The sequence below is a fragment of the Hylobates moloch genome, unplaced genomic scaffold (genome assembly GCF_009828535.3).
Source record: "Hylobates moloch isolate HMO894 unplaced genomic scaffold, HMol_V3 SCAFFOLD_6, whole genome shotgun sequence".
In the NCBI taxonomy this organism is placed as follows: Eukaryota; Metazoa; Chordata; class Mammalia; order Primates; family Hylobatidae; genus Hylobates; species Hylobates moloch.
Window position 1 is genome coordinate 69584512 of NW_026652281.1, and position 22101 is coordinate 69606612.

The following is a 22101-nucleotide window of genomic DNA, read 5'->3' on the forward strand; positions in this document are numbered from 1 at the left end:
GAAACCAGAATGCTCAGAAAAGAAACCTCCTGATTTGTCAAAATCTATTCGGATACAAGACTTTTTAGAAAAGGAACATCCAATGCTGACCAAGGATGTGAAGAAAGAGGCCTTTCCGTACATTGCTGATGGAGTTACATATGGATAAAATTTTTCTGGAGAGCAACTTGGCAAAGCACATGAAAGGTGCTTTAAAAAGTATGCATTAATACCCTTTAACTCAGCAATCTGTCCTAAAGAAAAAACAAAAGCCTGGGTCCCCAAATTTAGCAATAATATATTCCTTGATAAATTATTTATAACTTTAAAACCCTTAAAATCAGAACCTAAGGGAATAACAAGACTTTATGATACATACATATGATGTAGCTATATAGCTATACTAAATGTTACAGAAATATACTCAGATATTAAAATCTTCAATACATATTTATATCATAACTGAAACAAGATAAACTGTTGTGTTAGTTAAGATCCTCCAATTAAAAGTAATAAGAAACCAATTCAAGACAGTTGAGGGAGAAAAAGCAGTAAGATCATGAGGATAATGGGATAAGGGTGAGCAGTAGGGCTCCATAAAGGAAAAGGAAAGCCACTAAGATCTTTTCTATGTCATTCGTTTTACATCTCCTGTTATGTCTGTTTCATTCTTCATTTTCATTGCAGACCAGCTTTCTTGGTGATTCCTTCCTCATGGCAGAAAATGGCTACCTCTTACGTTCCAATTCTGGAACAGTAGAGTTCTAGACATATCTACATTCAGAATAAAAAACTGATGAGCCAGGAATGAGTCCACTATGGCCAGATGACATCCAGTACCAATGTGGACTTTAAGGACCCAAAGAAATGGGGCTTTTGAGGAGTAGGTAGACATCCCTAAAGGATGTGCAAGGATGTACAGGGTCATCTCATTTTTAATATTAGGAAGTTGTCTTCCTAGAAAAATAGATATAAACCAGATTTTAATAGAAGTTATTCATGGATATAAAATTAGGAGAATTTGTTATTTCTTTTGCTTATATTTTCTATAATTTATACTGAAATATACATTAATTTTATAAATTAAAAAAGTTAATTTAAAAAACTAAACTATTGGGCCATTATGACATAAAGCTAAGTGAGGGGAAAATAAGGTTTTTAAAAATCCATATTGCTTATATCTCTTTACTCTACAAAATACATATGCATAGAAAAAGAATGGAAGACAATAAAATATTAGCAGAGGTACCCCAAGATGATAGAATTAAGGAGTTCTTTTTATTTTCTTTTATCACTTTCTGAATTTTTAATTGTTCTACAACACATATGTATTGCTTTTATACTAGAAAAAAAGTGTGAGGGATGCATAGGCCCAGTGGGGGTTCAGTTTTTGTGCAGGACACTAGAATACTGTAGATACCACAGTGATCACCAGATAAAAGATACTGATTTTCGGTGTTTTCCCCCATCCCCAAAATACCTGAATACTACTACAAACTGCCAACAGTAACAACTACTACAACCATGATTTATCATGAGAATCACTGGCATACAAAATATTAAAAGTTGTGGAGGAATTCTAGAATTACATTTAAGTAAGCACTGAAAATAACTAGAATTTAAAAATAAAACTTGTATGGTATTATTCTACAAACTAGAACTGTTTTAATGTTTAGAAGATAATATTCAGAGTAATCTTATATTACTAGGTAGATGATTAACTATTTTCTGCTCCTATTACAGAAAAGATTAAATGGCTTTTAGTGTTAGGAGGGTTTCAGCTACACCATCAGCCATGTCAAGCCCAGAAAGATAGGAACTGAAAAATAAATCAGGATTTGGACAAACACAAAGTTTAACACTCACTACATTGCCACATGATAGTTCCCATGTTCCCTTGCCATTTGAAACACGGCCAGCACTAATGAAAATTCTTTTTTTTTTTTTTTTTTTTTGAGATGGAGTCTCGCTCTGTTGCCCAGGCTGGAGTGCAGTGGCGAGATCTCGGCTCACTGCAAGCTTCACCTCCTGGGTTCACGCCATTCTCCTGCCTCAGCCTCCCAAGTAGCTGGGACTACAGGCACCCGCCACCATGCCCGGCTAATTTTTTTGTATTTTTATTAGAGACGGGGTTTCACCATGTTAGCCAGGATGGTTTCGATCTCCTGACCTCGTGATCCACCCACCTTGGCCTCCCAAAGTGCTGGGATTACAGGCGTGAGCCACCACGCCTGGCCAAAATTCTATACATTAAATGTTTGTCTTACCCAAACCCTAAAGTTACATTGTAAATATAAAACCCACAGCAGGGGTGAGAAAACTGGAGAAAAGTCTTTCTCTATTTTCCTACAATCTTCAAATAAGAGATATCTGCTTATATAAGATAGGTTAGTGGCAATACCTGGCTTAGAAAGTTTCTAGATTTATTTCTAGCTCTCTACGTACTGTGATAAAGTACTAAAGTTTAAAAATACCCACCAATATTACAGGCATGCTGCTTTATAAAATATGCCCTAAAATTCTAGCCAAAATACTTCACTTTCTGTAATACTTAATATGTGAGATAAAACCTTTTAGCTTAATAAAAAAGTATTTAAAATAACTCATGTTTTAAACACATTATTCTACTCTAAATAAATGTATACTATTGTACTTTAAAATGTATCAAAGTAAGGTGTTTTCTGTTTTTTTAACCATCCTCAATTTTTTTTAAATAAACCAATCTTATTTCCCTCTAAAGGGCTTAATCACATGAAATGAACAAATTCCTCTAAACATTTTCCTTAAGGAAAAACTGAAAGGAGATACAGTGAAATGGTGTATGACAGCCATGGTAACTGTAAGGTATACATAAGCAGGGGGAAAAATGCTCAAAATGTAACAAATTCTGTATATAAACAGTCATGCTAAACACAGATTTGTACCAATAAGGATACTGAATTAGATGTTAACAACAGTGTTTTCAGAAAAAGATACAGCAATGAGTAAAAAGCACTATGCTATTACAAATGATTTACAGAAACAACTAATTAACCTAACATAAATCCCCTTAAAATGCAAACCATACATAATTTTAACATGAATTACAGAACAAAATATTTTCCTAGTAAATTGGGTGTAAAAATCCAAACTCGCTTTTTTTAAATATAACACCCAGAAAATAAAGAATACTGTTCCTTTTTTAACATGTATTTCTCAAAATAAGATTCACCATGAACATTATTTTAGATATTTTTACATCTTCTTTAGCTAACCAAGTGAAAAATCCAATATACACAAATAGGTACTTTCATCAGTACATAAAACAGCAATAGGTAGCAAGGCTAGAAATCAGAATACAAGTTCAATTGAATAAATACAATACTAGTACAGAGACACCCATTTTTAATCCACAATGAAAAATCTGAGCCATGAATAGGTTTTCCATTTTGAATCTAACTTCTAGATGATCTGCATTTTGACCTTAAAGGGGCCAAAATATTTATTATGGGTGAAGCTCATGTTCCATTACCTGTAAAGGTCTAATGCAACAGAAAAATGGTCATTTTATGTTGCTTAGAATTTTTAACTAGGTCTTTCATATTATTTTGTTTAGCACATGACAGACTTATACACATATTTTAAAAAATCAAACATGGAATTTCTGTATACATCAAACCTTTAACAATGTCTCCGAATTGCTATTATAGTGCTCAAAATTATACAAACAAACATCCAGTAAACAGCATTTTATTTTATGACACTCTGTTAATACAATAAATATACAAAACTTCCAACCCACTGAAACATGCAACATTAGAGGGACACATGGAGGGCATTTCTGTAGAACCATGACAGTCACCATGATGGCAGCGCAATATTAGTTACTGACAAAATATACAAACATCTCTAGATAAATAATCCAAGTCCCAAATTACAAATCACTGAGCAATGATTTTCCAGTGTTCAAACTTTAGTTTGAAATAAAATAGCCATAATTTAATATTACAAACTGAAAAATGACACGGATGACTACTATGTGAAGACCATTTTATGACTATGATTTAATGACTGTGATTTTAGTATTAAATATAAAACACTAACAAATGCCAATCTTTTGCTGAGTGAGAATTTAACAATTTACTGAGAGAAAAGTAAATATAAGAATTTAAAGCTCCTTTCATACTTGATCATACTATAAGCATTGCCATCATTTCAATGCACATGTATATTTTTAAAAAACAATTTTCTCTCTCAAACTTGTATTAAATAACTGGATTTTAAAACATTTTCCCCAACCACACAAAAAAAGATATGTGGGTTCTAATTATTCTTTGCTATTTAATAATGCTACCTTTGAGGATTTCTACAGGATATAAACATTCCAATTCTGAAGCAAAGTATTTCAGCACTTTTCAAAAGTCTCTAATATATCTTTTGTTTGTAGTGTACAGAAAAAAATGGACTTGGGATATAAGTTAATGGTGAATATAGGTGCACTTGCTGTATTTTGTGGTTAATGTTTTGAATGTATGCAAAATCTACACTCAATAAAGCACACTGATAAGACTACAGGCTCTGAAAAACAAACTGGCTAAGTTGATTGACAATGTAGGTAGAAATTATCGCTGATTAGAAATATTTACAAAAACAGCTTTAAATTCATACACTGAAGAATAAATGTCTTCCAAGTATACCTGATGTCAATAAGATCCCAAATAAATCAAATGTAAACACCATCTGGATGGATCTGTGTTACCTAGTGACACGCAGCACTGCTTCATGGATAGTGAGAACTTGGCATCCCACCTCTAGCATAAAACTTTTTCTGTAACTCCAGGTTTGGGGAGAATGAAAGTGATTTAACTATTTATGCCTATCTGATTTTTTTAAAAATAAGGATTTCCAGCCTCTAATATCACAATCCTTACTTAAAATCTAATTGAATAATCACTATCTATCATTCTGCAATCTTAAATTAGTTAAAGACTTTCAAAACACAGTAGCATGACTTACAGATGTCTTTGAGTCATTTAATCAGTGTTAAAATTGATTCAAAGTTTGAACCCAAGAATACTGTAAGAATGAAGTTCTGTGCTGCATAGTTACAATTTTAACGTGATTATCTTAATGCAGTTAACTGTATTTATATTTTCTTGCTTGGTGCAAGTTAAATGCTTTTTTTTTTATTGCTGGAAATTTTAGATATATTCAGTCCGTCTCAAAAAGTGAAAGACAGGTACATTTAGGGATTCAAGTATATGAAAAAATGCCAGGGTCTTTTTATGTTTAATGCCACTGGAGATGAAAAGCTAAAAGGAAAATCCCTTAAATACTGTACATTCTTTTTAGACAACAGTTAGGCTAGCCTTTAATACCTCTGTTAAAAATCACACACACACATCCCCAAAAGAGAGCTGCCAGACACAATCTTGGTTGTAACCACGGAATATACCAGTTTTCATATAGCAAAATGTTACTATATGACTACCGAAATTTTTTTTAAAAAGGAATTATTACCACTACTTTCTACTGCATTAACTACCTTCTCTTTTGGATAATGTACTGCATATTACATAAACTTCTTATATTGCACCCCCAAACTTTTTATTTAAAAGACATTCTTGCAGAAAATCATTTCTGTGATTCAATTAACCCCTGAATCCTACAACCATAAGCAGTACAGAAGCCAAAACACTAATTCTTTTAATATAAGAAACGTGGTGCCCATGCAAATTAGAGATTGTTATCAAAATATCAGCTACTCTTAAAAAAAAGAAAAGAAAAAGATGACAAATTTTACATTATCTACTACAAAATGCACATAGGCTCTTCACTGGTGACTGAAACAGCTAAAAAGCAAGCCAATTTTAAATCCCTAAGTCTCTGCTGGCCTATTTCCTTCAATATAAATAGGGAAAAAGGAATGAAACATAGTTTACTTTTCCAATGTGCAATCCTTATCTCTAAAGATTCTTGAAAGAACTACTGCAGTTAGTATTAAATGCGTTTTTAATCATAAGTACCATTATTAATTTTCAGTGGGTCACCACTGAAATAATTCACTGAATGTCATCCCCCAAAAAATATGGAGAATATTTAGCATGTAATATTTTCTCTGCAAGGGGCACTGAAATATTAAGAAATTATTAGGTAAAGTAATAAGACAAGGAAGTTTTCCTGGTTTTAGCCCATGCACAAGTGAACAGGAAATATCCATGCTGTCTGTACTGTGTGTTTTGAACATAAAAATATTTGTAGAATACAGTAACTGGAGAAAAAGGTACAGTCAAAAGGTAACAGTGTATTGTTTGAAGATTCTTAAATTTGGTTACCCTTGAAAGCATTCTGAGCTGCACTAGATGCTGCAGTTGAAGCTGCATTTGCAGCTGCGGTCTGGACAGTTTTGTTGGACATCACACCTGTTGCAAACTCTTGTTGAGCCTTCTCAAAACTAGCACCTGTTGTGCGATATAGTCCATGTACCTAAAGAGGCACAAAAAGGTGGGAGAAGGTAAGTAGCAACCTACACATTCATTTCCAGCAGCTCTTAATCTCAACATTAATCAAACATAAAAATACTAGATGGTAGTCATGATTCCTAAGATGAAGAATATTAGCCACCAAACTGACACACAATAATTGTATTTAAACATTTTCTTAATACAGGTTTTCCTTTTCTTCTCCAAGCAGAAGAGATAATTACGCTAATTTAAGCCAAAAATAAAGAACTTCTTAGCTAACTGCAAAAAGTTGTATTTTCCTCTGCACCCAATTAGTCAAGTGACATTATTACAGCATTACCATGAAATGGTTTAAACATAATAACAAGAAACAATACATTAATTTATTACCCCAGACTATTCAGAGAGAACAGTACCTTATCTATTTCTATTTTAGCTATATATACACCACAGGCCCTGTTATAATCAAATGAGATCATTTTATCATTTAATGTACCAAGCACTACTTATGTCCTTCAACATATTGCCGCTATGCACTTTGTATACAATTTAACTTTTTGTGTATGGTCAAGTCCTAAAGAATGCACAAAGAAACACTTCTGGGAATTTTTTATCCATACTGATTAATCACTCAAATCTTGGAATTTATTTTCAGGAGTAGGGTTCAAAAATTTTCTATCAGTATATGTCTTAAAACCTGCATAATTAAACTATGAGTCCATCAGTACATAACATCAGCCACTTATTTTAACACAAATTTGAAGAAGGAACTAACAAACATTTATTAATTATATGCCCACAAACTTCGCAGAGTAGGGACAGAAAGATACTGGTAATTACACTGCACTGTGACTGGATCTAAATTAGAAGCTTGACTGGAATGCAATCAAAGCAGGCTTAGGGAAGGGCCAATGCATCCAAGTCAGTATTTTTTCCAAACCTGGATAGGAACTGGTAACTGTGAGGTAAGAAAAAGAAGAATGAGTCAAAGACTCTCAAAGCAAGCTTGCAGTTGGGGAAGTAGTTTCAAGAAGACAGAGAAAAGAGAGGATAGGCTGGTTTGGGGGGAAGGCAGATGGTAAGTTCTAAACATTTGTTCATTCATTCCAAGTCTACTGACAACCTACTCTAGGCCTGCCACAGCAGGCAGGTAAAGGTTTGGTTCAAAGCTTGGGAGAGGAATGGGCTAAAGACATGGACTTGGAAACCAACAGCATATGTTATGGACTGAATGTCTGTGTTCCCCCCAAAATTCTTATGTTAAAATCCCAACCACCAATATGATGGTATTAGCAGGCAGGCCTTTTCGGGGGTGATTTTGCCATGAAGGTGAAGCTTGCATTAATGGAATAAATGCCCTTATAAAAGAGACCCCCCAAGGCCCAATGTGGTGGCACACACCTATGGTCCCAGCCTTCCACTCCAACCTGGGCAATATACGTCTCTAAAAAGAACTTATTTATTTATTTATTTATTTTTTTAAAGAGACTCCAGAGAGCTCTCTAACAATCTTCTATCACATAAGGACACAGAAACTGTCTATGAACCAGGAAGTTGGCCCCCCCGAGACACTGAATTTGTCAGTATCTTATCTTGGACTTCTCAACCTCTAGAACTGTGAGAAATTATTATTTGTTGTTTAAGCTACCCAATCTACGGTATTTTTGTTATAGCAGCCCAAAGGGTCTAAAACAACATATAAATGATAGCTGAAACTTTGGCATTTATAAACTGTCTATGGAGAACCCAGAGTAGAAAGAATAAAATCAAGTACATAACCTAATTAATGCAGAAACAGAAAACCAAATATCACATGTTCTCACTTTTAAGTGGGAGCTAAACATTGGGTACACATGGACATAAAGATGGCAACGATAGACACTAGGGACTTAAAAGATAGGGGAAGGTGGGAGGGGGAGAAGAATTGAAAAACTACCAATTGGGTACTATGCTCACTACCTGGATGGCAGGCTCAACTGTCCCCCAAACCTCAGTATCACATAATATACCCTTGTAACAAACCTGCACATGTATCCCCTGAATCTAAAATAAAAATTGAAATTGTTTTAAAAAGAGACTATTTAAGAGGCATTCACAAGAAGAAGGAATGACTGGGAGAGGAAAGGGAAGAACCAGATACAGATACTTCTCACTGATGCCAAGAGAAGAAAGCACGTTAACACATGAAAAGCTATCAGAAAAGCTATCAAGAAAGCAAGTTAATGCATGAAAATCTATCACGGTACAAGATAAAAATAACCCAGACAGCCCTGAGTGCTTCTGATATAGTGGTAAAAGCAAACGCCATATTACTACAGCTCAAAGTGTCAAATGGTCAGGAAGAAAGAGAGCACTGACAAATACATATACTGGTAAATCCAAAGACTGCTTTCCCCTAGTACCTTAGCAATATCGTTAAGTATAAAAGTAATTATTTTTATTCCCTTTTAAAACCAAGTTTTCTACGGAAAATTAAAGATACAGATAAATCACTACTCCTATGTTCTAGACACTTATCTCAAAGTGAGTACAAATGATTGGATCTTAGAAAATGAAGTGTATTATAGAAATCTTATCAACCTTCTTTACTTACTAGACCCAATCAGAGCAATGCAATTACAGATTCACTTGTCTGTCTCTTCCCCTCTTCCCCCAAGTTTGTGAGCATGTAATAAATAAATGTTAATTCTTATTTGCTTTATTATTTCCTTTTTCAAACTTGCACTAAATTGAGTGGCTGATACTATGTGTTCATGGGCTTCACAGTTTACTAAAATGTAATTCACAGTCCCACAGAACATAGAAGCAAAATAAAGGTAGGAATAGCCACATTTCTCAAAGTTTGTATCTATATAGACCCAGAGAGCCACCTAGAGGGAAAAGACCACATATATATACAGTGCATAATGCTAAATACTGTATTAAATCCATTATATCCATGTGAAAAAGGGTGGATTCTTGATTTCAGGGCCCCATGAAAGATGACAGGCTAATCATCAGGATCAACATCTCTAAAAGCTTATTACTTCCCTCCAGGTTTTCAGATGGTATCTATTGATAATTTACACTGCTGATATCAGGGACAAGGTTTTGACACCAAGTACTATAATTTTTTAAAAAAATTACACAACTTGGGGGTGAGGGGCAAGGGGAGGGATAGCATTAGGAGAAATACCTAATGTAGATAATGGGTTGATGGGTGCAGCAAACCACCATGGCACACGTATACCCATGTAACAAACCCGCATGTTCTGCACATGTATCCCAGGACTTAAAGTATCAAAAAAAAAAAAAAAAATTTCAATTTTGATAAAATCCAATTTAGCTGTAAAAAATGCACCAGTTGATGGTTGCTTAAATGGAGCACAATTATCACCAAGTTGCACAGCCTTTTTATCTGTACTGTCACTTTAGAAAATCTCACCGTGTATGTGACCTGAATGCATATTACCTAGTGGAAAATTCCATAAATGCAGAATAGCCTAGAGAATTCAAAAAAAATTAAACAACTTAAATACTATCTCTTCTACTTATGAGAACTGCATTACTCCTAAAATAATATTTAGTTCTAGGAAAATCACAGAAAAGGCACTAAATTTGGTATCTACTAATTCCACTACTTTCTAGCTGGCTGGCCACCACTCAAAACTTCAAGTCTGCTTCCCATAAAACAAGAATATTTGTTACAGTATCTGCTCCTCAGAGTTTTCCTAAAGATCAAATCAGAATGTATATAAATGAGTTACACTAACATAAGTTAAATTAATTTTTAAGTATCTGCCGAAGTGTCACAGTCGAAATGTAGATGCCGCTCCTTAAAGGAGTCCTGCCTCCTTAATGCAGCTTCAGGGACAGTACATGCTGTGGTGGTGTATGACACAGAAAAACTGTATCGTGTGGGAAGTAAAGAATAATGGCACTTTATTTAAATAACCCAAACATATGTCTTCATTAAAACATAGAATACCATTTCAAGAAACTGTGCTTTTATTAAGATCCCTGTCATGCCAAAATTATTTCAACTTTTATAAAAGCTGGGAAAATAAAAACAAATGAGTTTTTTAAATATATTTTTTAAATTCTTGTTTTGAGTTTTTAAAAAAGTATGGACCTCTAAGCCTAATATTTTCAGTTTGAAATTTCTGGAAACCCTCTATGAACCCTCCTGCCCACAGATGGGTCAGATATCCCTTCTGTAACCCCTTGAATTGCCGGTCTAGTTTCACCATGTTGAAATCTCACGCACCCTTTAAGCACTATCTCAAATAATGCTCTGTCTGCCATTTTGTGCCTGAACTAGCTATGGCTTTCCCTATTGAGAGTACCGCCAATCCTTTGTACATTTTGGGGAGCATGTATGTACTTCTTCTTTTACAGGGTTTCTGTCCATGTCGTATTATATCCTACATGATTTTACTTGCCTAAGGGCAAGAACTAATTCTACTCATTGTTACACTCCCTAAAAGACACAGCTTAGTAATCTGCAGTAGAAGCCACTGAATAATTATTATTACTACCTGCTGGGGATTAAATGTTCCAAAATTGTCCTCATTAATAATAATTTTTAAAAGGTATCAAATAAGTGCAATATGGCTTAAGGAGACTATACCTGTGTTACAAAGCAAAATGCTTAGTTTGCAGTCACCTCAGAGGTTAAATGTTTTTAAAGTAGACATACCACTTCACACCTGCTAGGATGGCTGGAATGAGAAAAATGGAAAATCACAAGTGTTGGCAAGGATGTCAAGAAAGTGCTGGTGGGAATGTAAAATGATACAGTCCTTCCAGAAAACAGTTTGGAGGTGCCTCAAAAAGCTAAATATAGAATTACCATAAGACTACATAGGAATTCCACACCTGGGTATATATTACACAAGAGAGGTGAAAGCAAAGACTCAAACAGATACCTGTACACCAATGTTCACAGCAGCACTATTCACAATAGACAAAAAGTGGGAAAATCTCAAGTGCCCATCAACAGACAAACACAATGTAGTATACAGATACAATGGAATATTATTCAGTCTTAAAAAGGAATGTATTTCCGATACATGCTGCAACATGGATGAACCTTGAAAACATTATGGTAATGAAATAAGCCAAGTACAGAAGGAAAATATTGTATAACTCCAATTATATGAAATATCTAAAATAGGCAATTCATAGCAAATTAGAGGCTGCCAGAGGCTAAGAATAGGAAGGAATAAAATTATTGCTTAAAGATTAGAGTTTCTGTTTGGGGTAATACAAAGTTCTGGAAATAGACATTAGTGATGGTTGTACAACACTGTGAATGTAATTGATGCCACTGAATTGTACACCTAAATATAATTAAAATGTCAAAGTTTATGTTATACATATTTTGCCACAATTAAAACAAATACAATACACCAAGCCATTAAATTGTATACTTTAGGTTTTTTTTAATTATTTTGTATTTTTTAGAGACAAGGTCTCACTCAGTAGCCCAGGCTGGAGTGTAGTGGTATGCAATCATAGCTCACTACAGCCTCAAATTCCTGGCTTCAAGTGATTCTCCCACCTCAGTCTCTCCAACAGCTAGGACAATAAACTCACACCACCATGCCTGGGCTGTTTTTTTTTTTTTTTTTTTTTTAATGTCTTGTAAAGGGTTGGAGGGTAGTCTCATTATGTTGCCCAGGCTGATCTCGAACTCCTCGCCTCAAGTCATCTTCTTGCCTTGGCCTCCCAAAGCCTCCCAAAGTGCTAGAATTACAGGTGTGAACCACCATGCACAGTCTAAACTGCATATTTTAAATGGGTGAATTGTATGTTAATTATATTTCAATAAAGCTAATAAAAATATGCATATAAAGATGACTTAGATGAAAGTGCCATATGTATAGCATTATAAATACTCACCAATCTACCAAATTTGAAAATGCCTAAGATAATAATAATTTAGTTATAGTAACCTAGATTTGGGATCTATTAAGTAGCTAGCTTAGCACTTATTGAAAAAGGTAACAAAATTAAAATTGGGGGTAAAGTTTTTTTTTTTTTTTTTAGGTGAATATACTAAGAGTATCAACCGAGGACAGGATATAAACAATCTGCTCAAGAGTGCCATTTTTTTTCTAGGAATTCAAAAGTATTACTCTATCTGTGTCCCTTAGAAGAAGGTGACAAGTAACTGGATGAGTATTTTAATAGACAATGTGAACCATCCAGAATTGATTCCTAGTCAGCAAAGACAACAGTGCTCAATGGTTCTGAGAGAGAAGTAGCATGCCTATTTGTGACTATAGAAAAGTAGTACAGTGGAATTATCAGCTTTCTATCCTAGGTCATAAATAAAGTTACCTAGTGGAAGAGACAAGGGGGAGAGGTGAATGATAACAATGCTTTCAAAGAAAGTATAGATGATAATCCTTGAACTGGGCAGGTCCACTTATGTGATTTTTTTCCAACCAAACTCAGATAGAAAATACAGTACTCATGGGATGCAAAACCCAAGTACACAGAAGGCTTTTTGAATACATGGGTTCCGCAAGGCTGACTCCAAGACTTGAGTATGCATAGATTTGGTATATGGATGTGTGGGTTCTGAAACCAATCCCCTGCATATAGAGGGATAACTGTAAGAGTCACTTTTCACCTAAGAAAACTATCACTTTATATATAATAGGATATCTTCACAAAGCATTTACCATAAAACACCAACTAGTGAGACTTAATCACAGTGTTCTGTATCACAGACCCAATTCAGCGCTCCCACAAAAATGAGTATCTGCAGAATATATACTGTAGTAAATAAACAAGATTTGAAACACTTCGGAAAACTTGTTTTTTAAAGAGGTAAAATAACTTTTTTCTAAAATTCTTTCAAAATGCAAAATATTCACTATTAAAAACTATTTAATGTGAACATGACAGTCTATGAACAAATTTCATGGAAGTGATAATCATTCAAAACCAGGTCCCAAAAGGAATACAACTGATATATTATCTATTAATTACCTCCATATTAAGTTATTCCAGCTCTTATACCAATTAACAGAAGGGAAAAGTTTTGGATTCCCCTGATCCATAGTCTCCTGTGATACATTCATTCACTGTTATTTGACACATTTATAACATCTCCCTGCTTAGCCCAAAACCATTACTCAATTCTTTCTAATAGTTCTAATAGAAAGAGGACCTTTTGAAAAAACACCATTTGGAAATAATCTGAAAGATAAGGACTAAACTAGACCCTTCTCCATCTAGATGTACAGGAGACATATACTTTCAATATTTGAAATGTGGAGTATAAAACGACACTGTGGGGGAAACAAACAGCACAATCTCATACTGGGCACTGCAGCACCAGTGATGACCTACTTCAGTTATGCAAGGCAACAGAAAGTCAACGAAATTACCAAAATCCTATTCACTTCAATTAGGATAAATATATAGGACAGAGCACATTTACCTTAAGAGAAGGACAGCTTAATAAAATCCAACAATTCTAGAGTCAAACCTGTGCACAGATTACGGTTAGAGGGCATTAACTGTTCTTGAAAAGCCTGACCCCTAGTGGTTATAAATACTGCTACATACCTGCAAAGGATTTTTTGTCATTAAACTGCCAGTTTTGATCAAGTGTGAAACAGAAAATTAAAAAAGAAAAATTAGGTTTTTAAAATTGGATCTTAATTTCTATTACAGCAAGAGAAATCCCTGCTATTAAAATATGAAAGCTGGTGCAAATTATATTTTATCTTATAGTATCCCTATCGTACTTCATAAAATCATACAGAATATCATCTCATCTAAACTCCTTATTTCACAGATAAAGAATCTGAGACCCAGAGTAGTTTAGGAACTTGTGAACATACATAAAGAGAAGTTCTGGTAACTTCTTTAACTATGAGGTAAACAACAACAACAACAACAACAAAATATCAGAGTATGCTGCATGATATCCATATCAATACTTTTATTTTATTCGAGAAAGTCATATTTCTTTTCAATGCCTGGCATATGAGCACCGTTCTATAACTTTTCCTTTGTGTGGTGGATCCTGAAAAACTGTACACCTGGAAAATGGAAAGGAAAAAAACTGCTGGTCAAAGTATTCAGAGTGTGCACAGAGTAGTCCATGATAGAACAGCTACAGAATAAACACTTCCTCCACACCCTGGCTCTACTGATCATCTGTGCCACACATTCCTCAACCACTGCCAGTGATGGTTAAAGTTCCCTTCATACTCCACCCACAGCAGAGTCTTAATTGCTGTGAGTATTCTCCCTAAGGCCCTCTTCTGACTCCATACACTTTCTAGGCTTCATTTACTTCAACAAAAGTCAATCCTTTCCAGTCTAGAAATCCAGCCTAAAGTTCTTCCCTTGCTCCTGACTCGTATATACAAATGCCTACTCAATATTTATATTTTAATGCCCCACCAGTTAATTTACACTCCCCAAATTCAAGGTCAACGTGGAAAACATCTTGATCCCCAAACCATTTTTCTTGTACTCTCTTCTTGAATGGTCCATCATCTAAAAACCTGGGTGTCATCCTTGAGTCTTACCTTGTCCCCTACTTCCAGGCCCAAGTTGGATTAATCGTTATCTGCTCATTTTCTCTTGACTACATTTTCTTCACATTTCCTCAGTTCAGGCCACCATCATTACTAATCAGCTTCCTAGCCTGTCTCCTAAGTGTTTCCAAGTATCACTGCTCGGCCCCACAAATCCCAAATGTATTTCAGAATAATGCTTCTAAAATTCAAATCTAATCAATTCAATTACTCTCTTCCTTAAAACTCTTCTATGGCTCACTACCACTTTTTGGAGAAGATTTAAACTCCTTAACAAGACCCTGTAGGATAAAACTATACTTAGGTGTTCAATTTCATCTTTCAATACCAACACCCTACAATTCTCCTAGCCCCAGCTCACACCATGTTTTATCTCCCATCCATTCTGAGCTACATTTAATTCCCTGAATTTGCCATGTTATTTCCTACAACTAGATGTGAACGTGGTATCCCCACTCTCTGGTACCTCCTTATCCCTCTTATCCTCTTCCCTGTCCCTTATTCTTTTGCTTAGATAACGATAATGATAAGCAGCCATCATTATATCTCAGCTGAGGCAATACTTAAAAGACCTCCAAAACTTGATGAGGTGTCCCTCTGCTCCCTATACTTACCTCTATCATGGCCATTAAATCACTGAATTGGGGGGCCCACCAATTTGTTTCTCTTCCTCATCAACAGGTGATCTCTCTGAGCTCATGCACAGCCCAGTGCCTGGCACAGAATACATGCTCAATAACAGCTGTTTAACAAATGAGTGAAAACTGCCACACACTACAAAACCCTCTACTATACTCTAAATGTATTATATTTCTAGTTCTATAAAACACCCTCAATAATACATGTGAAATAATAAAAGAATTCACCAAAGAATGGTGCTGTGATGGTCAGTGTTATGTGTTAATTTGGCTAGGCCATAGTCTCCACTTATTCAATCAAACACTAACCTAGGTGCTGTTGTGAAGGTATTTTGTAGATGTAATCGGCATCTACCATCAGTTGACTTTAAGAGTGTTCTAGATTATCTGGGTATGCCCCATCCAATCTGTTGAAAGGCCTTAAGAACAGAACTGGAGTTCCTCTGAGGAAGAAGAAATCCCACTTGTGGACCAGAGTTTCAGCTTCTGCCTGAGAGTTCCGGCCTGCCCTCTTGATATCAGGCTGACCTCACCAGCCAATTCCCTGCAATTAACCTCTTCATTCTTTCTGTTTCTGATAGCATGCTGACTGATAAAGGCATCTACTAAACAAAAGTAGACAGTAACCAGACCCTGAATATAAAATGATAGAGGTCAAGATCAGAAAGGAAAAACTATTAATTGAGAAGGCCCTGTTCTATGCAGTTTACGTTCACTGTTTCATTTAATCCTCACAACAACCCTATGAAAGTGGTTACTCTTCCCATTCTTTCTTTTATTCAACAAATATCTGAGTGCCTATCACATGCCAATTACTGCATGTCACTGTTCCAGATGTGAGGAATACAACCTGAAAGTATACAGAACAGGTCTCCACTCTCATGCAGCTTGGAGTACAGTTGAGGACACTAAACCTGAGTGGTTACAGAAGTCTGTCTCAGGTCACACAGCTGTAAGTGAAGCTGTCAAAATTTCAACCTGAGTTGTATAGTTCCAAAGCAAAACTCTTGCTCTTCTCATCTCATTCCAATGCTAAAAGACTTGTTCACACTGGGGGTGCTTAACAGCTGCGTACCCAGAATACGTGCACCATAAAGCATATAAACTGGCTTATGCCCAGGTCCCACAGTGAGCAATATAGACAGTTAAGTTTCCCCAAGAAAACAGAGAATGACATGGTCCCTAAGATACAGGCCAACAAAAAACATTCTGGGAGACACAGCAAGATCAGAGCTGGGTCTTGAAAGAATACTAGTAGGTCTTCAACTAGCAGGGAAGATGAATTAATGCATGGATTAAAAAACATCATATAAACAAAATCTGGAACAAAGGAATGTACATGATGTATCTGAAGAAACCGAGCAGTATAGTCTGACTAAAATGGAAAGTGTGAATCATGGAGCTGTGAGATGTCACCATTAGCCCTTCTTCCCACCACCACTATAATCCCAATCTGTGATTCTTTGAGAGGACAAAATGGCATAATACTGGTAAAATGTTCTGCATAGGGCCCAGAGTATGGCTGAGCACAATAAAAGTGATTTCATCATTAGGTTATTAAGACCCATTTGATGGCTTTATGGCATGTAGTGTGTTTTTACAACCTCAGCGATGCTGGTGTTTCTGAATGTAGCCCTTCTTCGCACTGCCACCAAAATGCCATTCCCAATCCCAGATCCATGTCAAAAATCTGCAGAGTGCCAATTTCTTGGGGTTTTTTTAAGGTTAATATAGTAATTATACATTAAATGGACTGCAAGAAAGATGAGGGAATATAAGTAACCCGTAAAAAAAATTTCTGGATTAGCTGAAGTTGGAAATGGAAAAGAAGAGAAAGATGGAAAAGATACTAAAAAGGTATCTAAGAAAGTGAATTAAAAAGTAATGGAAGTGGCTGGGCGCGGTGACTCATCCCTGTAATCCCAGTAGGCAGATCACGAGGTCAGGAGATCAAGAGCATCCTGGCCAACATGGTGAAACCCTGTCTCTACTAAAAATACAAAAATTAGCTGGGCATGATGGCACATGCCTGTAATCCCAGCTACTTAGGAGGCTGAGGCAGGAGAATTGCTTGAACCAGGGAGTTGGAGGTTGCAGTGAGCAGAGATTGTGCCACCGCATTCCAGCCTGGTGACAGAGCAAGACTCTATCTCAAAAAAAAGAAAAAAAAAAATAGCTGAGTGTGGTGGTGCATGCCGGTAGTCCCAGCTACTTGGGAGGCTGAGTCAGGAGAATTGCTTGAACCTAGGAGGCGGAGGCTGCAGTGAGCCAAGATCGCACCACTGCACTCCAGCCTGACGAGAGAGCAAGATTCTGTCTCAAAAAAGAAGTAATGGAAGCACTGACAGAAGCAATCACAGCACTGACAAAAATGTTCAGTGGAATTACATAAAGTGCTTAGTGCCATCTCATTCATAGTAGGTATTCAATAAGTGTTTCTTCAGAAAAAAAAAAAAGCTTCAGTAAGATAAAATCTGTATACTATGCAATTTACCCTTTAAAGTGTACAATTCAATGATTTTTAGTATATTCACAGAGTTGTGACTACACAACCTAATTTTAGAATACTTTCATTACCCCCACTCCCCACCCCACCCATAAGCCACAGGCAAGCTGTTAATATATTTTCTGTCTCTATATATTTGCCCATTTTAGACATTTCATAATAACGGAATCTACACAATATGTGGTCTTAATAAACGCTTCTTGAATATTACTCAGAATATTCAAAAGGAACATCTATCACTAAGAAACCAAAGAGTTTATGATGCATTACTGTGAGAAGATGATATCAATCAACAACTGGCGATGAAAATGACCAATTGAACACGCAACTAAAGGTTTATGCAAAGCATTATCTTTTCCAATTCCAAGATTCTAGGTCACCTAGGTAGAGAAGAAACTGAAATAATAAGGGAAGATGAAATTTCCAAAGAAAACGACTGCATAGCACAAAGAGCCGATTACATTTAAGACCTTAATTTATGAACTGGATAAAGAAATGGAGGAGAAAGAATAGCCAGAGAAGCAGGAGAATTAGAACATCATTGCAAAGTCTTAGCAGAGGAGCCATCTGTGATATAGAAAGCTACAGAGGTTAAGGAGGAGGAAAACTGGAAAAGGGATTTAGTAACATTAAGAGAGCTGAGTGTCAATGGTATGTGTGTTTGGTGCAGAGGAGAAGTTAAAAATTTCAAATAGAGAAAATATGGAAGAACGGACACAGTCTAACCTTTGCAGGGTTTTGAGAAGGATAAAAGGCAAATGTCTGAGTAAAGCACTGAAAGAGTACAAAGTGGTTTTAAATAAAAGGTAAAATTATTTCTATGCAGTCCTCATACATATTCTCAAGTAATAAAATAGTAAAAAAATTATAAGGACTTACTTTCTTTAAAGTGAGACCTATCAAAAAGTCTTTATCATTTAAAACATAGGTGTTATTCCCAAGGTCTCAATATCATATTTGAATACATATAAAATATATCAAAATTATATATATCCAAGACAAAATAAAACTTTAAATAAACAAATAAAAACACTAATTTACCTTCCTCTATGTAATGATTTTTTTTTTTTGAGACGGAGTCTTGCTCTGTCTCCCAGGCGGGAGTGCAATGGTGCGATCTCAGCTCACTGCAAGCTCCGCCTCCCGGGTTCACGCCATTCTCCTGCCTCAGCCTCCCAAGTAGCTGGGACTACAGGCGCCCACCAACACGTCCGGCTAATTTTTTGTATTTTTAGTAGAGACGGGGTTTCACCGTGTTAGCCAGGATGGTCTCGATCTCCTGACCTCACGATCCGCCCGCCTCGGCCTCCCAAAGTGCTGGGATTACAGGCTTGAGCCACCGCGCCCAGCCAGATTTTTTTTTTTTTTAAGGCTGTGAAAACAGACATGGGAATTCTACAGGAAGAAGTGTAGCTAAAACAACTGGGCAGTTACAAATCCTAAATGACTCCTAAACCTGATAAATAACTTGAGTAAAGTTTCAACATACAGACCGAGTGTGGTGGCTCACACCTGTAATCCCGAACTTTGGGAGGCCAAGGCAAGTGGATCACTTGAGGTCAGGAGTTAGAGACCAGACTGGCCAACGTGGCGAAATCATCTCTACTAAAAATACAAAAAAAAACTAGCTGGGTGCCACAGCTGTAATCCCAGCTACTCAGGAGGCTAAAACATGAGAATTGCCTGAACCCAGGAGGCAGAGGCTGCCGTGAGCCAAGATCACACCACTGCACTCCAGCCTGGGCAACGGAGTGAGATTCTGTCTCAAAAAACCAACAAAAAGTTTTAAGATACAAAATCAACATACAAAAATCAGTAGCATTTCTAAACACCAACAACGTTCAAGCCGAGAACCAAATAAAGAACCCAATCCCATTTACAATAGACACACACACACACACACACACACACACACACACACTCCTACACACATCTAGAATACATTTAACTAAGAAGGTGAAAGAACTCCATAAGAAGAATTGCAAATCACTGATGAAAGAAATCATACATGACACAAAGAAATGGAAAAACATTCACATTCATGGATTAGAAGAATCAGTATTGTTACAATGACCATACTGCCCAAAGCAATATATAGATCCAATACAATCCTATCAAATTACCAACATCATTTTTCACAAAAGTAGAAAATACAATTCTAAAATTCATATGGAACCAAAAAGAGCCTGAATAGCTAAAGCAATCCTAAGCAAAAAGAACAGAGCCAGAGGCATCATATTGCCTGACTTCAAACTATAGTGCACAGTGGCTCACACCTGTAATCCCAGCACTTTGGGAGGCTGAGGTGGGCGGATCACTTGAGGCCAGGAGTTAGAGACCAACCTGGCCAACATGGTGAAATCCCATCTCTACTAAAAATACAAAAATTAGCCAGGTGTGGTGGCTCACACTTGTTAGTCCCAACTACTTGGCTGTCTGAGGCATGAGAATCACTTGAACCTGGGGAGGCGGAGGGTGCAGTGAGCCGAGATTGTGCCACTGCACTCCAGCCTGGGCGTCAGAGCAAGATTCTGTCTCAAAAAAGAAAAAAGACTATGGTAAGCAAACAGCATGGTAACCAGTACAAAAACAGACCAATGGAGCAGAGAACCCAGAAATAATGCCACACATATACAACCAACTGATCTTTAACAAAGCTGACAATAATGAACAATGGGGAAAGGACACCCTATTCAATAAATGGTGCTGGGTAAACTGGCTAGCCACATGCAGAAGAATAAAACTGACCCCTACTTCTCACCATATACAAAAATTAACTCAAGATGGATTGAAGACTTAAAAGTAAAACCTCAAACTACAAAAATCCTAGAAAAAAATTTAGGAAATACTCTTCTAGACATTGGCCTAGACAAAGAATTTACTACTAAGACCTCAACAGCAAATGGAACACAAACAAAAATGGACAAATGGGACTTAAAGAGCTTCTGCATAGCAAAAGAAACACTAAACAGGCTGGGTGCAGTGGCTCATGCCTGTAATCCCAGTACTTTGTGAGGGCTGATCATTTGAGGTCTGGAGTTCGAGGCCAGGCTGGCCAACATGGTCAAACTCCATCTCTACTAAAAATACAAAAATTAGCCAGGCATGCTGGTGCACGCCTGTAATCCTAGCTACTCAAGAGGCTGAGACAGGAAAACTGTGTGAACCCGGGAGGTGGAGATTGCAATGAGCTGAGATTGAGCCACTGCACTCCAGCCTGGGTGACAGAGTGAGACTCTCTTTCACAAAAGAAAGACAGGAAGACAGGAAGACAGAAAGACAGGAAGACAGAGGAAAGACAAGACAAGAAAGAAAGAAAGAAAGAAGGAAGGAAGGAAGGAAGGAAGGAAGGAAGGAAGGAAGGAAGGAAAGAATAAACAGAGTAAACAGAAAATCTACAGGATGGGAGAAAATATGTGCAAACTATGCATCTGACAAAGGACTAATATCCAGAATGTATAAAGGACTTAAACAAATCAACAAGAAAAAAAGACAACCCCATTAAAAAGTAGACAAAGGACATCAACAGACACTTCTTGAATGAAGACATACAAGCAGTTAACAAACATAAGAAAACTCAACATCACCAATCAGAGAAATGCAAATCAAAACCACAATAATTCCCATCTCACACCAGTCAAAATGGCTATTATTAAAAAGTCAAAAAACAACAGATGTTGGCAAGGATGCAGAGAAAATTGAATGCTTATATACCGTTGATGGGAATATAAATTTGTTCAACTTCTGTGGAAAACAGTATGGAGATTTCTCAAAGAAGTAAAAATAGAACTTCCATTCAACCCAGCAATCCCCCTACTGGGTATCTAACCAAAAGAAAAGAAATCATTTTATCAAAAAGAAACCTGCACTCATATGCTTATTGCAGCACTATTCACAATGGCAAAGTCATAGAATCAACCTAAGTGTCCATCAACAGTAGACTGAATAAAGAAAATGTGATATATATACACCACGAAATACTACACCAC

At 36.4% G+C, this 22101-nt stretch overlaps 1 protein-coding gene across 1 annotated transcript in view; it reads right to left on the reverse strand.

Moving 5' to 3' along the window:
- Positions 1-1235: 1235 nt before the first annotated feature.
- The window catches only part of SCAMP1 (secretory carrier membrane protein 1), a 124169-nt gene continuing 103303 nt past the window's right edge, over positions 1236-22101 (reverse strand). Inside the window, exon 9 of the mRNA XM_032156993.2 lies at positions 1236-6444. Within this exon, the coding sequence (XP_032012884.1) occupies positions 6280-6444 (165 nt within the window). The 3' untranslated portion in view covers positions 1236-6279. The remainder of the gene's footprint in view (positions 6445-22101) is intronic.